The sequence below is a fragment of the Taudactylus pleione genome, unplaced genomic scaffold, assembly GCF_031769625.1.
Source record: "Taudactylus pleione unplaced genomic scaffold, aTauple2 ptg000731l, whole genome shotgun sequence".
Lineage (NCBI taxonomy): Eukaryota > Metazoa > Chordata > Amphibia > Anura > Myobatrachidae > Taudactylus > Taudactylus pleione.
The window spans coordinates 1,997,656-2,018,821 of NW_028285133.1; the positions used below are offsets into that span (position 1 = coordinate 1,997,656).

Consider the following 21,166-nt stretch of genomic DNA (forward strand, 5'->3'; position numbering starts at 1 on the left):
GTGAGTATTCTATGTACAATGGGGAATATAGCATAATATTGCACTGTGTTTTGTGAGTAGCTCCAGATTTGTAAAAGACAAAGGGGCCTATTTATCGGGGGTGGTTCAAAACGTTGACATTCAGAATGTCCACTTGGATGTTATGTTGACATTTGACATGTCAACATACAGAATATTGACATAATGTCAATCGACAGTCGTCATGTCAACATAATGTTTTTTTTCTACTGTGACAGCCTTATACCCTACCATGACCGCAGCCGGCTAATACCATACTTGCCTACACTCCCGGAAGTCGCAGGAGGCTACCGATTTTTCGGGTAACCCCCCGCACCCCCGGAAGTGTAGGCGAATCGCAGACTTTAATGGGAAGGGGCTGGGACTAATTACGTCAACAATACGTCCCCGCCCCCAGAACCGGCCTGCAGCAGCTCTCCGGGCTCCTCCTGGAAAGGTTTTCTACAAAGTCATAAGTATGCCTAGCACTAACCCTAACCCTAAATCTGTAATGTCGGTGTTGTGGAAGTCGATAATCACAATATCGACATACTGACTGTTCACTGACGACATGTCTGTGTTGACATTTTCAGACCATGTTGACAATCTGGTGTCGACATTCTGGATGTCTATATAATGACTACATCTCCTATTTATCTTATTTCCCAAAAACATATAATGGGGTCTATTTACTAAGCAGTGTTAGGAGACAGAGAGAAAAGTGATAAGTGCCAGCCAATCAGCTCCCAACTGTCATTTTTCAAACACAGCCTGTGAGATGGCAGCTGGGAGCTGATTGGCTGGCACCTTATCACTTTTCACTCTGTCTCCTAACACTGAATAGTAAATAGACCCCATAATTACTCATTGCTGCATATTGTGGCAATAAGGAATTTTGGGGGAGATGTATCAAGCTTTCTAAAGAGTGGAGAAGAGGACAAGCTGAGAAGCTCCACAAATCAACCAATCAACTTCTAGCTATCATCATAGCTACATTCTTTAAAATTATAACTTGAAGCTGATTGGTTACTATGGGCAATGTCTTCATTTGTCCAATTTACTCTTTAAAAGGCTTGTGACATCCCCCTATTTTCGGGGCAATTTATGATTACATGCTGGGAGAGCTGCTCCAATAAGTAACTGTGCTGGCGAATGATAAAAGCTATACTTTTGCTGCAGCTGTGAAAGTTTGCATTGCCTCATACTGTGCTGGCCGTCTTTCTGCGCAGGAGCGGCCTTAGGTGGTGCGTACACACTGAAAGAGCCATAAGGAGCACTCTGATAGGTCTGCACACTCTGATAGGTCCATGCATTGGAAAGAGTCTGCTAACGCCATCTGCAGGTGGTATTGGCTACTGAAGATGAGCTCCGAAAGCGTTTGGTTTTCGGAGCTTGATAATAAATTGCACAGTCGCATTGTTCCCAAACATTGCATGGGGACAGCGGTGTTCTTCTCTGAAGAAAATCTGTATAAACATCGAATTCTGGTGTAGCCACATCAGTGTCCATTAGGAAACTTGTGCATCTATAAGGAATAATGCACGCCTCACTGTAAAATATTCATGGTATTACAAGTCACATTAGATTGCTATGATCTGTATGAAAGCACACAGACTATATGGTCACGGAACTCCTCGGTGATTTCTGATATACCTATAATTTACGGTAAGGATGGCCATCAGTGGGTTAACCATCGATAATCATCATCGTTGGTGTCACCGGCTGTTTCAAATCGATGGTATTAAACCATTGAATGGGAACCCTCAATGTTTTTGCCCACTGATGGCCTTCCCTATTACTCACCGGATAGTGGACCAATCAGAGGTGGGAGCGGGGCTGTTCTCTGTGTACCAGCACCAGGTGGTTAACCATCGATGACCTCCCCTAATTTAAAATAGTGAGTGCGTTATCTCGTATATTATAACCTTTTTGGCGTTTTCCATTGTAGCGGATAAACACTTGCACAGGAAGAAAGATGAAGCCTCACTGTGTCCTAGAATATTCAAAGGCTCCGTGAATCATTGGGAACATGCTCGAAGCTGTGACGACCGAATAGGATTCATCTGTTCCTTCAGTAAGTTACCCGATACAGGGACAGCAGCGGATCACCCAGTCATATTTAGGGAAAGGGTGGTTACCTAAAACATATCTAATCTACTTTACTGTGATATATTTTCCTGACCTCATTTCAAGCTTTCATTACTATTTAAGTACTAGTAATATACTTTTTTTTTGGGGGGGGGGCAGGTGCACTAAGCTCTGAACAGTGATAAATCGGAGATTTATAAACTACCATCCAGTCAGTTCCTAACTAATTTTTTTAAACAGCCTGTAACATGATGGTTAGGAGCTGAGTGGTTGGTAGTTTATCACTTTCCAGAGCTTAGTACATCTCCCCCTTTTTTTTTTAAAGAACATTTTTTTGGAAAGGGTGCACAAAACAATACCCAGACTTCTTAAAAGTTCCACATGTGACGTCAAAAATGAAAACAAAAACCTGCGTCTTTGACTTTATGCTAATGCTGCTACAAAGCCCTTCCCTGGTACATCAGGGTGTCTGAATGTGCAAGGGCTTAGACACCCACTGTCGGCATCTATAGACACTGCATTACCGCCTGGTACGTTCCTGGTGACCCAGCGGTCACTTACCATGGTCTCTGCAGATGCAGCGGCTCCGGTTCAACTTCCTGGTCCCGGTGGTCATGTGACCATCACTTCAGATGCAGACCTCGGAGGCAGCGGCAGTTTTGGTAAGTATTTTAACCCTAACCCTCCCCCAAGCGCCTAACTCTTACATCACCCCTCCTACCCTAACCAGGGTCGGACAAGTAGTCATGTGAGCGACAGTTACACACGTATATTCCCACGTGGGTCTCTGGTGGCGTTCCGTTATACTGACCGGTGTACTTGATGAGAGATGATTTGCACATCCGGGGGGTGAGTTATTTAAAGTTTACACATACATCGGGCTACCTGTCTGATGTCCAATGCAACCTGTAGTTGTGCACCTTCTGCAGTGCCCCCAGTGGTTGTGCCCCTTTTTCAATGCCCCCTGTAGTTGTGCCCCTTCTTCAATGCCCCTTGTAGTCATGCCCCCTAAAGTAGTGCCCCCCGACTAAGCCCCCTCCCCAACCACACCCCTGTGAAGAAACTTACCTGTCTTTGCACCATGCCATCAGGCCTCCTGAGTCTCGCCGTCACTGCTGCTGCCACTTCCGCTGCCAGCTGGATCTAACTGGATCCAACAGGCGCGCAGGTGACGTCACCCGCGCACTGCATCATTGGGAACGCTGGCCTCTGAAGCGATCAGAGGATTCAGAGGCCAGCGTTCTCCAGTTGTTTTAAGTAAGTTGGTTGCGATCTACCGGCGGGAGCTCCACAAGCTTCCAGTAGATCGCAATCAACCTTTTGGCCGGGCCTGATCTGGGGGATGTGGCTGCGGGTCGGGGACAGTGTGTGGGGGCCCCGGGACGACCACCCCTGTCTCCCTGCCTATAACCCAGCCATGGACGCCTGTCAATACCTGTTAATTTAAGAACCAATTGGGTTACACAGCAAACAGCCTGTGAATATGAAAATAATAGAATCTGCAAGAGTGGAAATCTCCCTTGAAGTTGGAGCGTTTATTAGGTTGTATAGACGACATATCAAGACATTTATATGTAAATCAAATACCCTGAAGATACCAAGTCTCCATAACAGGAGTTTATTGACCGCTTTGTAAATTTGGGTTATCTATCATATCAATGGCAGTATGGAGAAGAGGTCACAGAGCATTTTAATTGGATTATGGACCATGCACCATGCCGTGTATGTTCTAAAAATCAATAAATGTTCTAAAGTGCAGTGGGATGAGCACGGAGCAAGCTAATTAAATTAAGACTTGGGCTAAAAGCTTTTCTATAAACGAGTTTGCGTATATATGTATGTCCCTCCCAGTCAGTCCAAAGCGTTCCACTTCCTATAACTGGAAGTTAGGGCATAGTCTTTAAAGCAAAACAGATTAACTCCACCTAAATCAAGTGGCTGTTGTAATTGGAACAGAGAGGTCCTAGCAGAGGCAGATTTAGGGCTCGGGCCCCCTCTACGTAACAAAAAAAAGAAGGAATCACCCAGCCTCCGGGCGGCCCTATCAGGCCAGCAGCTTACCGGGGCTCTGATGCTGGTGTGCCTTCTGTGCCATCCCCAACAAGTGGTGCCCCTAGGCCTGTGCCTCACATACCTAGTGGGAAATCCACCACTGGATTCTAGGGTACATTAGTACATAAGAATCTACATATTGCTGCATTCAAAATGTTCCAAGTCTAATTTTGATTAGAGAAGGGGAAGCATTTGAAGGATACACAATAAGCGAGTGAAGCTTACTGTCTCAAATATTTACTACCTTTGGGCCTGATTCAGAGCCGTTCGCTATTTGCGGTCGTTCGTTCAAAAACAAGGGGTGGCTATTCAAATGATCCGTTCGCAAATTGTAGTTTGTTCACGCCTCTAAGTCTGAACGAGCGAGCAAAACATACGCTCGTTTATTTGTTAAAAACGCCCCCTGGCCGCTCGCATCCTACGTCATGTCCGCTATTTATTAGATTAATCGAGTACATCGACCAGCGTATGAACTGCTCGCTATTCTTGTGGTTGGTGTTTGCTACCACAAATTTGCGAGCAGTTCTGGCTATAAAATAACCCAGTGACGTGGTCAATGACGCTGCTGAATTAATTATGCACACCCATAATACGCCCGTTTTGACCTTTAAGCACGCCTGCGTTCGGATCTCCACTCCCCATTTTCAAGCACCTTCCCCTGTTACCACCCACATACGCCTCATTCTGTCACTCAAAATAGCAGGCACTCGCTATATAGCGTACAAACGATTTTTGACCGCACTGACTGGTTCGCGCATGCGTACTAAAAACCGTACGCATGCGCAGATGTGCAAACATCGCTCGGAACGAGCGTACTGCCGCTAACGAGCGGCTCTGAATGAGGGCCTTTGTTTTTAAACTTTCATTTTCTATCTTTATTTTTCATACTCACCTACTCCTGATCTCTGGTGTAGCTCCCGGCCACCCTGAAGAATATTCATCTTCCACTTCCTGTCCGGACGGGCGATGACGCGATTTGTGCTGAATCGCGTCATTGTAGCCTTGCGCTTTACAATGATGGTTATCTCGGCATTGTACAGCAGGTGGCGGGACCGATCATGCCCCTTGCACCGCCTTCCTATGCCGCGACGTGTCCCCTGCTGTGCCAACCTGCCTGCCCCTCTCATGTTCTGTCGGGCCTGTAGGCTAATTTCTAATATATACTCATTTAAAAATCCCAAAATTCTTGTCGTGTTGTAGTCTGACATTATCTGTGATTGGCTGAGACTGAGAGGTATTCTAAATCCCCTCTGATTGACTGATCATCTAGTAACTAATTACTGAAACTGAAGATTATTATGCAAGTATTAACCTAAGACTACAATTTACTAATCCATTTGTCCCACAGTGAAATAATTACTGATATAGCTTAGTTAGGGTGTAGAACTATCAATGTTTCCTGTGAGTTCGGCTACATTTATATGTAGAATAGATATGTATTATATACTGCAGGACCACTCCATCTCTCCATACTGAAGCTGGGAGGAAGCGTGCCCGTGTACGGGAATGTCATCATAGCCACGCCTCCTCCCAGCTTCAGTGAGAGACATATTAGAGGAGAGCCGATGTCATTTTCAATCAGGCGCTGGTAGCGAGCCAATTAAAACTCGCAGTCCAACAGACGCTGCTGATTGGCTGCTTGTCTGCGAGTTCCGATTGGCTCGCGACCGGCGCCTGATTAAAAATGGCATTGGCACTGTACTTGGCAGGATGCAGGGGGTTGCTTGCTGGGCCGGCGGGCTTCCTAAGGCGTCGGGCCTTACAGCAAGCTCACCCCTTGCACCCTCTATAATTACACCACTGATATACTGAGATTTGTTCTATACTTGTATGTTCTTATTATTCTCCTATCATTATTATTATCTCCTAGATGTACCCAAGACTCTTCATCCTCACATAGTCAAGGTGAGACCTCAAATGTGATCTGTGACTGTGATCTTGCCATTCGCTGTATTTTCATGTCTAATGAGATGCAGAATAATAATTAGAATAAAAATAAATAAATGAATAGTTTATTAATTAGCTCATCACAATATTTTTAGGAGTTTTTTTTAAAGGGATATTCACTGCTTCATAAATAGACCCTTCACTGCTTCATTAATATTCCTCTCACTGCTTCATAAATAGACCCCTCACTGATTCATAAATAGACCGCTCACTGATTCATAAATAGACCCTTCACTCTTTCATAATAGACCCCTCACTGCTTCATAAATAGACCCTTCACTGCTTCATTAATATTCCTTTCACTGCTTCATTAATTGACCTCTCACTGCTTCATAAATATACCTCTCACTGCTTCATAAATAGACCCCTCCCTGTTTCATAAATAGACCCCTATTTATGAAGCAGTGAGGGGTCTAGTTATCACTACTTCATTAATAGGCCTCTCACTGTTTCATAAATAGAACCCTCACTGCTTCATTTATTGACCTCTCACTGCTTCATAAATAGACCCCTCACTGCTTCATTTATTGACCTCTCACTGCTTCATAAATAGACCCCTCACTGCTTCATAAATAGACACTTCATTGCTTCATTAATTGACCTCTCACTGCTTCATAAATAGACCCCTCATTGCTTCATTAATTGACCTCTCATTGCTTCATAAATAGACCCCTCACTGCTTCATAAATAGACCCCTCACTGCTTCATTAATAGACCCCTCACTCTTTCATTACTAGACCCCTCACTGCTTCATTAATTGACCTCTCACTGCTTCATAAATAGGCCCCTCACTGCTTCATAAATAGACCTCTCACTGCTTCATTAATTGACCTCTCACTGCTTTATAAATAGACCCCTCACTGCTTCATAAATAGACCCTCACTGCTTCATAAATAGACCCCTCACTGCTTCATAAATAGACCCCTCACTCTTTCATTAATAGACCCCTCACTGCTTCATTAATTGACCTCTCACTGCTTCATAAATAGACCTCTCACTGCTTCATTAATTGACCTCTCACTGCTTTATAAATAGACCCCTCACTGCTTCATAAATAGACCCTCACTGTTTCAAAATAGACCCCTATTTATGAAGCAGTAAGGGGTCTATTTATCATTGTTTCATAAATAGACCCCTCATTGCTTCATTAATTGACCCCTCACTCTTTCATAAATAGACCTGTCACTGCTTCATTAATAGACCTCTCACTGCTTTATAATTAGACCCTCACTGCTTCATAAATAGACCCCTCACTGCTTCATTAATTGACCTCTCACTGTTTCATAAATAGACCCCTCACTGCTTCATAAATAGACCCCTCACTGCTTCATTAATTGACCTTTCACTGCTTCTTAATTAGACAATTCACTGTTTCATAAATAGACCCCTCATTGCTTCATAAATAGACCGCTCACTGCTTCATTTATTGACCTCTCACTGCTTCATAAATAGACCCCTCACTGCTTCATAAAGACCCCTCATTGCTTCATTAATTGACCTCTCACTGCTTCATAAATAGACCCCTCACTGCTTCATAAATAGACCTCTCATTGCTTCATAAATTGACCTCTCACTGCTTCATAAATAGACCCCTCACTGCTTCATAAATAGACCCCTCACTGCTTCATTAATTGACCCCTCACTGCTTCATAAATAGACCCCTCATTGCTTCATTAATTGACCTTTCACTGCTTCATAATTAGACGATTCACTGTTTCATAAATAGACCTCTCATTGCTTCATAAATAGACCGCTCACTGCTTCATTTATTGACCTCTCACTGCTTCATAAATAGACCCCTCACTGCTTCATAAATAGACCCCTCATTGCTTAATTTATTGATCTCTCACTGCTTCATAAATAGATGTAATGTAATGTCGGCTGTTGGGATGCCTCCTGTCAAAATACAGACAGCGGCATCCCGATGGTTAGTATCCCGACAGGGGTCGGGTAAGTATACTTACCCTCCCCCATTCTCCCCCTAACCCTCCCTTATTGTAGCCTAACCCTAACCCTCCCCACCCGCACCCTAACCTCACCCCCCAAAGCCAAAAGCTATCCCTGCTATAGTACCTAAACCTAGCCCCCCCCACGACTAACAGCTAAGATGCCCCGGACTTACCTGTTCGGGCTGGCGTCTGTCTGTGTTCTGGCGTCAGGATTAATATAGCCGTCTGTATTTTGACGCCTATATTAAGTCTTGTGTTGGACTTCCAGCATCAGGATTCAGACCGGCGGCATGCCATCCACCGGTCTGCTAACTACACCCCCTACATAAATAGACCCCTCACTGCTTCATACATAGACCCATCACTGCTTCATACATAGACCCATCACTGCTTCATAAATAGACCCCTCACTGCTTCATAAATAGACCCCTCATTGCTTCATTAATTGACCTTTCACTGCTTCATAATTAGACGATTCACTGTTTCATAAATAGACCCCTCATGGCTTCATAAATAGACCGCTCACTGCTTCATTTATTGACCTCTCACTGCTTCATAAATAGACCCCTCACTGCTTCATAAATATACCCCTCATTGCTTAATTTATTGACCTCTCACTGCTTCACAAATAGACCCCTCACTGCTTCATAAATAGACCCCTCATTGCTTCATTAATTGACCTCTCACTGCTTCATAAATAGACCCCTCACTGCTTCATAAATAGACCCCTCACTGCATCATAAATAGACCCCTCATTGCTTAATTTATTGACCTCTCACTGCTTCATAAATAGACCCCTCACTGCTTCATAAATAGACCCCTCATTGCTTCATTTATTGACCTCTCACTGCTTCATAAATAGACCCCTCACTGCTTCATAAATAGACCCCTCACTGCTTCATAAATAGACCCCTCACTCTTTCATTATTAGACCCCTCACTGCTTCATTAATAGACCTCTCACTGCTTTATAATTAGACCCTCACTGCTTCATAAATAGACCCCTCATTGCTTCATTAATTGACCTCTCACTGTTTAATAAATAGACCCCTCACTGCTTCATAAATAGACCCCTCATTGCTTCATTAATTGACCTCTCACTGCTTCATAAATAGACCTCTCACTGCTTCATTAATTGACCTCTCACTGCTTTATAAATAGACCCCTCACTGCTTCATAAACAGACCCTCACTGCTTCATAAATAGACCCCTCACTGCTTCATTAATTGACCTCTCACTGCTTCATAAGGAATCGGTATGTAATGTCAGCTGTTGGGATGCCTCCTGTCAAAATACAGACAGCGGCATCCCGATGGTTAGTATCCCGACAGGAGTTGGGTAAGTATACTTACCCTCCCCCATTCTCCCCCTAACCCTCCCTTATTGTAGTCTAACCCTAACCCTCCCCACCCGCACCCTAACCTTACCCCCCAAAGCCAAAAGCTATCCCTGCTATAGTACCTAAACCTAGCCCCCCCACGACTGACAGCTAAGATGCCCCGGACTTACCTGTTCGGGCTGGCGTCTGTCTGTGTTCTGGCGTCAGGATTAAGATAGCCGTCTGTATTTTGACGCCTATATTAAGTCTTGTGTTGGACTTCCAGCGTCAGGATTCAGACCGGCGGCATGCCATCCACCGGTCTGCTAACTACACCCCCTACATAAATAGACCCCTCACTGCTTCATACATAGATCCATCACTGCTTCATACATAGACCCATCACTGCTTCATACATAGACCCCTCACTGCTTCATAAATAGACCCCTCATTGCTTCATTAATTGACCTTTCAATGCTTCATAATTAGACGATTCACTGTTTCATAAATAGACCCCTCATGGCTTCATAAATAGACCGCTCACTGCTTCATTTATTGACCTCTCACTGCTTCATAAATAGACCCCTCACTGCTTCATAAATATACCCCTCATTGCTTAATTTATTGACCTCTCACTGCTTCATAAATAGACCCCTCACTGCTTCATAAATAGACCCCTCACTGCTTCATAAATAGACCCCTCATTGCTTCATTAATTGACCTCTCACTGCTTCATAAATAGACCCCTCACTGCTTCATAAATAGACCCCTCACTGCATCATAAATAGACCCCTCATTGCTTAATTTATTGACCTCTCACTGCTTCATAAATAGACCCCTCACTGCTTCATAAATAGACCCCTCATTGCTTCATTTATTGACCTCTCACTGCTTCATAAATAGACCCCTCACTGCTTCATAAATAGACCCCTCACTCTTTCATTATTAGACCCCTCACTGCTTCATTAATAGACCTCTCACTGCTTCATAAATAGACCTCTAACTGCTTTATAATTAGACCCTCACTGCTTCATAAATAGACCCCTCATTGCTTCATTAATTGACCTCTCCCTGCTTCATAAATAGACCTCTCACTGCTTCATTAATTGACCTCTCACTGCTTTATAAATAGACCCCTCACTGCTTCATAAAAAGACCCTCACTGCTTCATAAATAGACCCCTCACTGCTTCATTAATTGACCTCTCACTGCTTCATAAGGAATCGTTATGTTATGTCAGCTGTTGGGATGCCTTCTGTCAAAATACAGACAGCGGCATCCCGATGGTTAGTATCCCGACAGGAGTCGGGTAAGTATACTTACCCTCCCCCATTCTCCCCCTAACCCTCCCTTATTGTAGTCTAACCCTAACCCTCCCCACCCGCACCCTAACCTCACTTCTCAAAGCCAAAAGCTATCCCTGCTATAGTACCTAAACCTAGCCCCCCCCCACGACTAACAGCTAAGATGCCCTGGACTTACCTGTTCGGGCTGGCGTCTGTCTGTGTTCTGGCGTCAGGATTAAGATAGCCGTCTGTATTTTGACGCCTATATTAAGACTTGTGTTGGACTTCCAGCGTCAGGATTCAGACCGGCGGCATGCCATCCACCGGTCTGCTAACTACACCCCCTACATAAATAGACCCCTCACTGCTTCATACATAGACCCATCACTGCTTCATACATAGACCCATCACTGCTTCATAAATAGACCCCTCACTGCTTCATAAATAGACCCCTCTTTGCTTCATTAATTGACCTTTCACTGCTTCATAATTAGACGATTCACTGTTTCATAAATAGACCCCTCATGACTTCATAAATAGACCGCTCACTGCTTCATTTATTGACCTCTCACTGCTTCATAAATAGACCCCTCACTGCTTCATAAATATACCCCTCATTGCTTAATTTATTGACCTCTCACTGCTTCATAAATAGTCCCCTCACTGCTTCATAAATAGACCCCTCATTGCTTCATTAATTGACCTCTCACTGCTTCTTAAATAGACCCCTCACTGCTTCATAAATAGACCCCTCACTGCATCATAAATAGACCCCTCATTGCTTAATTTATTGACCTCTCACTGCTTCATAAATAGACCCCTCACTGCTTCATAAATAGACCCCTCATTGCTTCATAAATAGACCCCTCACTGCTTCATAAATAGACCCCTCACTGCTTCATAAATAGACCTCTCACTGTTTCATAAATAGACCCCTCACTGCTTCATAAATAGACCTCTCACTGCTTCATAAATAGACCTCTCACTGCTTTATAATTAGACCCTCACTGCTTCATAAATAGACCCCTCATTGCTTCATTAATTGACCTCTCACTGTTTCATAAATAGACCCCTCACTGCTTCATAAATAGACCCCCTCATTGCTTCATTAATTGACCTCTCACTGCTTCATAAATAGACCTCTCACTGCTTCATTAATTGACCTCTCACTGCTTTATAAATAGACCCCTCACTTCTTCATAAATAGACCCTCACTGCTTCATAAATAGACCCCTCACTGCTTCATTAATTGACCTCTCACTGCTTCATAAGGAATCGGTATGTAATGTCGGCTGTTGGGATCCCTCCTGTCAAAATACAGACAGCGGCATCCCGATGGTTAGTATCCCGACAGGAGTCGGGTAAGTATACTTACCCTCCCCCATTCTCCCCCTAACCCTCCCTTATTGTAGTGTAACCCTAACCCTCCCCACCCGCACCCTAACCTCACCCCCCAAAGCCAAAAGCTATCCCTGCTATAGTACCTAAACCTAGCCCCCCCCCACGACTAACAGCTAAGATGCCCCGGACTTACCTGTTCGGGCTGGCGTCTGTCTGTGTTCTGGCGTCAGGATTAAGATAGCCGTCTGTATTTTGACGCCTATATTAAGTCTTGTGTTGGACTTCCAGCGTCAGGATTCAGACCGGCGGCATGCCATCCACCGGTCTGCTAACTACACCCCCTACATAAATAGACCCCTCACTGCTTCATACATAGATCCATCACTGCTTCATACATAGACCCATCACTGCTTCATACATAGACCCCTCACTGCTTCATAAATAGACCCCTCATTGCTTCATTAATTGACCTTTCACTGCTTCATAATTAGACGATTCACTGTTTCATAAATAGACCCCTCATGGCTTCATAAATAGACCGCTCACTGCTTCATTTATTGACCTCTCACTGCTTCATAAATAGACCCCTCACTGCTTCAAAAATAGACCCCTCATTGCTTCATTAATTGACCTCTCACTGCTTCATAAATAGACCCCTCACTGCTTCATAAATAGACCCCTCACTGCATCATAAATAGACCCCTCATTGCTTAATTTATTGTCCTCTCACTGCTTCATAAATAGACCCCTCACTGCTTCATAAATGACCCCTCATTGCTTCATTTATTGACCTCTCACCTCTTCATAAATAGACCCCTCACTGCTTCATAAATAGACCCCTCACTCTTTCATTATTAGACCCCTTACTGCTTCATTAATAGACCTCTCACTGCTTCATAAATAGACCTCTCACTGCTTTATAATTAGACCCTCACTGCTTCATAAATAGACCCCTCATTGCTTCATTAATTGACCTCTCACTGTTTCATAAATAGACCCCTCACTGCTTCATAAATAGACCCCTCATTGCTTCATTAATTGACCTCTCACTGCTTCATAAATAGACCTCTCACTGCTTCATTAATTGACCTCTCACTGCTTTATAAATAGACTCCTCACTGCTTCATAAATAGACCCTCACTGCTTCATAAATAGACCCCTCACTGCTTCATTAATTGACCTCTCACTGCTTCATAAGGAATCGGTATGTAATGTCGGCTGTTGGGATGCCTCCTGTCAAAATACAGACAGCGGCATCCCGATGGTTAGTATCCCGACAGGAGTCGGGTACGTATACCTACCCTCCCCCATTCTCCCCCTAACCCTCCCTTATTGTAGTCTAACCCTAACCCTCCCCACCCGCACCCTAACCTCACCCCCCAAAGCCAAAAGCTATCCCTGCTATAGTACCTAAACCTAGCCCCCCCCACGACTAACAGCTAAGATGCCCCGGACTTACCTATTCGGGCTGGCGTCTGTCTGTGTTCTGGCGTCAGGATTAAGATAGCCGTCTGTATTTTGACGCCTATATTAAGTCTTGTGTTGGACTTCCAGCGTCAGGATTCAGACCGGCGGCATGCCATCCACCGGTCTGCTAACTACACCCCCTACATACATAGACTCTCACTGCTTCATACTAGGGATGTGCAGGCTCGGTTCTACTCGGTTCCGTGTAGAACCGAGCCTGCACATCCCTACTTCATACATAGACCCATCACTGCTTCATAAATAGACTCCTAAATGAGAGGACAACAATGTAACATTTAGTTTCTGCAATGTCGATGTTTACACAGTTGAGCGATTTTCTGCGATCTGCACATGCCTATGAGTCGCACGGCGCATGGCCATGAGTTGGGCGGCACATGCCTATGAGTCTCATTGCGCATGCCCATGAGTTGGGCGGCACATGCCTATGAGTCTCATTGCGCATGCCCATGAGTTGGGCGGCACATGCCTATGAGTCTCATTGCGCATGCCCATGAGTTGGGCGGCACATGCCTATGAATCGCACGGCGCATGCCTATGAATCGCACGGCGCATGCCTATGCGTCTCACTGCGCATGCCCATGAGTGGGGCGGCACATGCCTAAAAATGGATCTCAGTTCCGCCGCCTTTTTGCGCGACCTTAGGGTTACTCGGAAGTCCAGTAACTGACTAATCTGCGACCAGTGCCGCGTCTTTGCACGCAGTCTTCTGGTTTTGCAAAGCCGCTGGTGGCCGCCTCAATACAAATCCTGGTGGCTGCGACATTTACAGATTTTTGCACAACCACTGCGTATTAACATTAGCGCACATCTCTGAATCAGGCCCTATGTGCGTAGCTCCTATAGAACTGATAGGCCGAATATTGGTTCAGGTCACAGAATGGCTGCTTCCTCTGGGGCAGATGTATGAAGCTCTGGGAAATAATAAAGTGCAGAGTGATAAAAGACCAACCAACCAATCAGCTCCCAGCTGTCATTTTTCAAACACAGCCTGTAACATGACAGTTAGGAGCTGAGTGGCTGGTGGTTTATTACTTTCCAGAGCTTCATATATCTGCCCCTCTGTGTGTAGGTGATCCATACCTGCGTACCCTCACGGAATGTTCCAGTGACTTTCCGATTTTGGATGGTCCTCCTGCAATTGTCTGCCACACAATCGGCACATTCATCTCCTAACACACTGTGTTGCTGTGGATATAAAGATGATGTGATTGGCTACATGTTGTGGTACCCCTGTCCACAAAACTGGGGACAATAGTAAAATATACCAGAAAAGAAAAAAAAAACATTGTGGGGCTGATTCTGCGTCTCATGCAATGTGACTTCCGAGAGCCAGAATCCTACCTTATGCTATCACGAGTATCTGTTCAACTGTGGGGGCTTGTGCGCCTGTAAGCGTAAACCAGTGGCGCCCATCGATTTTAGTTTATCCCGGCTGCTTCAACCGTCATCACTCGTTACATCACTTGCACCAGCCCCAGGCTGGATGCAAGAGCTACATCAGAAACCGGCTTCCTGCCCCGCATGCACCACGGTTTTGATATACTGAGTTTTTGATACACGCTCATGACACTCCTACAAGGTAGGATGATTACGTGCCATCCAAGGCAGTCTCTTCCATTGGGCTTGTTGGGCAGTTGCCCAAGGGTCCGAAAGCATCAAGGGGCCCACCAGCCCCCCTGCAGCCGCTGCCAGTTTTTTTTTTTTTTTTTTATAGCACCACTGTGTTCCGATCCGCCAGCCACCACCCCCCCCTGGTGATGAGCGCGGTTGACAAGTACTCACCCACCACTGTCCTGACCGCTATGTCCGCCTGCGCCAGTCAGACAGAGGACCTGATTCAGAGCCGCTCGTAAGCGGCCCCTCGTTCGCTCCGAGCGATGTTCGCACATCTGCGCATGCGTATGGGTTGTAATGCGCATGCGCTAACCTGTCAGTGCGGTCGGAAATCGTGTGCTCACAAAATAGCGAATGCCTGCTAATTTGAGTGACAGGATGAGGCGTTTGTGGGTGGTAACAGGGGAAGGTGCTTGAAAACGGGGAGTGGAGATCCGAACGCAGGCGTGCCAAACGGTCAAAACGGGCGTTTTAAAGGTGTGCATAATTAACAAAGCAGCGTCATTGACCATGTCACTTGGTTGTCTTTTAGCCTGAACTGCGCGCATGATTGCGGTAGGAAAATGCTACCACAAGAATAGCGAGCAGTTCATACGCCGTTCGATGTACTCGATTAATCTAATAAATAGCGGTGATGATGTATGATGCGAGCGGCCAGGGGGCGTTTTTTTCAATATAGCGAGCGCATGTTTCGTTCGCTCATTCGGACATAGAGGCGTCAACAGACCGCAAAGAGTGAGCGCTTAATTTAAATATCCGGCCCCTTTTTCAGAACGAGCGTCCGCAAATAGCGTCCGGGTCTGAATCAGGCCCTCAGTCTCTGCGAGAGACGACTGCTCACTGGCTGCCTTGATGCGCGAGCTGCAGCAGCTCACCCTGGCCTGTTGCTGTTGGCTCCTTCTAGTGTGCCGCTGCCGCCCACCGCCTGCCGCGCAGTGCCTGGTGCCGGACTGGTCACTCCAGGATCCGTCCGGTCCATCGTCGTCCCGGTCTCTCTCTGCCTCCTCAGGAGTCAGGACAGGAGACTCCTCTCCTCTGCCAGGCGAACCACTGCGTCCCCTGGGTGTTGCTTTGCCCAGGGCCCACACTACTATTAAGACAGCCCTGGTGCCATCACATTGTCACCACCCAGGTCACACCCCGAAATGACCTATTTCACAGAAAGACAAAACCGGACAAGATGCCTCTGACTCAGAATAGGACGGACATGCTGAAAGATGCGTAAATCTGCGCAAGCTCTGTATGCAAAAGCTCGCCATTAGCTGTGCAACTCAGAATCAGCGTGCCTATGTGGATTCATACATCAGTAATGAGCATAACAAGGGCACAACTTCATGACTATAGTAAGTGAAGTCATTGGACCTGATTCACAGTTGTACACAAATGCGCATGCGCAGAATGTTTCCTATGTTGTCTCACGCAGTGCCACTATCATGCAGGCTGCGGCTTAGTAGGCACTGCTTGCGTTAGGGGCAGGGAGGGGGTATTGCCAGGCAGCGTTCCTGATAATGTCGCCTAGTTTTCTGGGAGTGCCAGGACAGTTTCTGTGTCTTCCGAAGCAAATTTACTGACCTCCGCTATGGATGTGAGACGTCCATTCTGAGTAACCTGCGGTTTACACAGATGGCCGATGTAATCGCAAGTGATCCGATGCTGCGTCCACAGACGCATCGGATCACACAAGCATGCAGGAGGCGGCCATGTGTGCTGCTTCCATCGCTGAATCAGGCCCTTTGTTAGATCACTTTTTGCAAATCGCGTATAAATGTGACGGTGCTCGCTTCTAAATGCATAGTTGCCATATAATAATTATAATAATTGTTATAATCATTTGTATAGTAAGCAGCAATCCTATAATGCATCTCTTCTTTCTTACAGGGCCGTGATATTTGCGTGTATGGATACTGTTTTAATTATTCCAAAAAGACAACGACCAAGAAGCCGACAGTTACAAAATCTGCTAACAATACAGCGCCGCCTCCAAACCTGGACGACTTCACCCCTCTGCCAGCTGACCCTCTGGCGAATATGACTATTCAGACTGCAATCCAGGTTACACTATGCACAAAATAACACATGGCGCTCTGGTATAAATGGTATATCTAACCAGGGCTGGATTAAGGCTTGTGGGGGCCACAGGGCACCGAAATTGTGGGTGCCCCCTCCAAGCCACACAAAGACTACCCCCCCTGAAAGCACTACACTGAGCCATATACATATAAAACATACACTCACACATAAACAATATACACACACCAACACATATATACACATTAACACATATACACTAACACATATATACACACTAACACATATATACACATTAACACATACACATTAACACATATATACTAACACATATATACACACTAACACATATATACACCTTAACACATACACACTAACACATATATATATACACATTAACACATATACACTAACACATATATACACACTAACACATATATACACATTAACACATACACATTAACACATATATACTAACACATATATACACACTAACACATATATACACCTTAACACATACACACTAACACATATATACACACTAACACATATATACACATTAACACATACACACTAACACATATATACACACTAACACATATATACACACTAACACATACACACTAACACATATATACACATTAACACATACACACTAACACATATATACACACTAACACATATATACACACTAACACATACACAGTATACACACTAACATATATACACCATAACACCATAACAGATATACACACAGAATCGCATACATACATATTACATACACACATATATACACACTAACACATATATACACATTAACACATACACACTAACACATATATACACACTAACACATACACACTAACACATATATACACATTAACACATACACACTAACACATATATACACACTAACACATATATACACACTAACACATACACAGTATACACTAACATATATACACCATAACAGATATACACACAGAATCGCATACATACATATTACATACACACACACAGCATGCTGCGCGTCCGCCGCGTCACTCTGCGCATATGCAGATGGACTCCCGGGTCATAAACCGGGAAGTCCACGGCACAACGCTGTTCGCAAAGGACAGCTCTTATCAGAAAAGAGCTGTCCTTTGCGGTACTGATCGCATATGTTAGTGCATATGTGATCAGTAACAATGCGATGTCTGGTGGGATGTACTCCGCAAGGTTAGTACATCCCGCCCTGAAACAGTACACATACATACTATCACTTCATGCAGCAGCTGAAACAGGACTAGTCACTGGTACAGGTTGCAACAGGGGCCGGCCAGGCCCTTCGATTCATTATGCTCCAATCCCCTCCCCCGTGATTTAATGCTGTGATTTGCGGGGATATGGGGGCATCCGCTAGTGTGGAGCCGGCCCCTCTCTCCTCTCTAGAAGAAAGAAAGCTGGTACTGCTACATTCTGAGCCTCCCCCCGGGAACGTTATATTTAAGGTAACAGATCATTCATCGTCAAGGGTCCGATAGGACCACCTGATATTCAGCAAACTATACAAAACCTTCGCTTTCGGAGTTTGCCTGCGAGAACAATCGCCATCTTTAGATGGCGCTTTTTCTGGGAGCCCCGCTCCTTCCTATGGGATGGAGTTTTGGGGATGTAAAGAGGGATCTGAGCGGATCCCTCCGCCACCTCCTCACTGCCTCCCCAGTGACTTCTGCATACATGACCTCAGGTCACACATACGCAGAAGCCGTCCGCGGGGGGAGGTAAGTAACGCTACTTCTGTAACACATCGATGATGAATTGCTCCGGTGATAATTATCCCCCGAGGCGAGGTGGATACTTAATCATCATTCGGCCCCTGATGTTGAATAGACCCCTTACATACCATCCTCCTGGCCATTCCAGAAGAGAACTGATTTAAGCACTCCTACTTTTCCCATCTCCTAGGCTAGCAGCTGTAATCTTCCCCAGCATATCCATGAGGTATCACATAAAATATGGCACAACTGTGGATAAGTAGGCTCCCGCCTCCCTAAAGAGGGTTGGCTCTTTACATTTGCACATTGTTATGGTGGAAAATGAACAGCAGTGACAACCTTCTAAAACCTGACACCCGCTCACTCCCAGGAGTGCAGAAGTGCAGTGCATGCGGTTTCACACTCTCCGCTAGTTTTGCACTGATGCATGGGATTTGCAGGAAAGCAAATGGGTTTACAGGTAGAGATGGTGAAATGTTTGGGCATGCACAAATTTACCATTTCACAGATGGACTTGATTCTGGCAGAGATCAGGTTCTCATCCTATACTTCTAATAGGTTTCGATTGCTCCTTGCAACTATTATTCAGCAGAGAAACTCATAAATATGTGCACTCATGCCAAAGTGAACTGCTAGCACCCAAAAGTGCCACATCTAATGGTGACAACCTGTTGTCCCCTCGCTCACAGCTGTATTTTATAGAAGTGTTGGTTAATGAAAGGGTTAGAAAGTGGTTAGCAGACTGGACTATATATACTGTATGTGATTATTATATTTTTGCACAGCGCACCGCCTCTGATTTTCCCACTTTTCTACAGACATTGGTACACGTCTAGTATGTGGTGGAATCTCCTAAGAGTGAGGCGGGCACCTTGATGTGACAATTTTGATATTACAGTGCAGGAAACATTTGTAATACATGAACAAAACGTTGGGATATTTGCAGGCTTCAATAATATTGGATACAATCCTTTTGGATACAAAGGTTCCACCTAACCTGATTGGATGATCACTCTATTTGATCATGGACATCGGACTGTATTGGATCTACTGTCACCCACACATGTTAGTATTTAATTTAAAATGGATAAGGGAAAAGAAGATAGCTGACCGCACCCCAGAGAGAGAGCAGGAGCCTCATATGAACATGCGGGGCTCAGTGCATACACAGGGCCTACGGAGAGGCCTCTACTTTGTTCTATATTCAGTATCACTCTGCCTCCCTCCGGTATTGGGATTGTGATATGAATGTTATATTGCAATGCCTTCACATGATTCCTTTTTACAAATTAATGTTCTGCATTATTTCCATCCCAAACACCCTCTGTTTCTCTGTACTTTGTATAAAAGTGTTTTATTTGTTCATATAACCTAATATACAATGCAACTTTTTTTTACCTGCAGATCACATCTGAGCAAGTGGCCCAGCTGGATAAAGTGGTGACGAACATCTGGGTCGTATCCCTGGTGTCAAAGGCTTCGGAAATACTGTCGCAGATAGTGAACAGCAGTGACCTCTTGTCACCTGAGACTCAGGTGAGTGCACATACAGCTTGTTAGCTGGGAAACCTTGGTGCCAGGGACGTAACGCTAATAAATGGGACCCATAGCAAATTGGGGAACCGCTTATCACAGACCTATTAGCCAGCCTCATTGCATAGACACCCCCATTGCAAGCCACAGTGCACAGTCGACATGGCCAAGCCAGTGTACTGAATCTGACCTCGTAATTGGAGCCAACTGCACAAACCCCACTGGCCTGCCCTGAACTGGGGACCTGGTATGAAAAGTCCTGAACCTTAGTAGGATGAGTACGCTGTTTGGAATAAGCAGGGACAAGCAGCACTGTCAGACTTTATTGTGCAAGCAGAGAGTGCTTAGCCCTTCATGGTCCCAAAGAGGGACATTATCATGTGGAGGCTCTAGATGGAAGACCAGTGTACCACACCGCTAGCAATCGTTACACTGAGCTCCACCTTCCTTTTTCTTCACCAATTATAGTAGGGGAACGGGGACCATATTATACATACAGTAGGTCACCACAATTGAGATGGCATTTGGGTACAACCAACTTGGGACATGTGCCTATTATGCATTGCCAATAATCTGGTATAGCCATTAGGCCTAAATTGCAATGTGGTATAATAATAATAAATTTAATCTAACAATTGTTTAGATCATAAACATTATAATAGCACGATCTCATAACAGAACATATATTTCACACTGAGGGCCTGAGTCAGTGGGCGACGCTAATGCATCGGTGGCTTCGGCTTTATGCCGAGTCGCAGCGGCGGTCATA

At 45.0% G+C, this 21,166-nt stretch overlaps 1 protein-coding gene across 1 annotated transcript in view; it reads left to right on the plus strand.

The window, feature by feature from the left end:
- Positions 1-21,166, plus strand: part of LOC148477248 (polycystin-1-like protein 3) — an 86,851-nt gene that overhangs the window by 740 nt on the left and 64,945 nt on the right. Inside the window, exons 2-5 of the mRNA XM_088457004.1 lie at positions 1,946-2,071; positions 6,008-6,042; positions 16,958-17,131; positions 20,269-20,400. Coding sequence (XP_088313130.1) covers positions 1,946-2,071; positions 6,008-6,042; positions 16,958-17,131; positions 20,269-20,400 — 467 coding nt within the window. The remainder of the gene's footprint in view (positions 1-1,945; positions 2,072-6,007; positions 6,043-16,957; positions 17,132-20,268; positions 20,401-21,166) is intronic.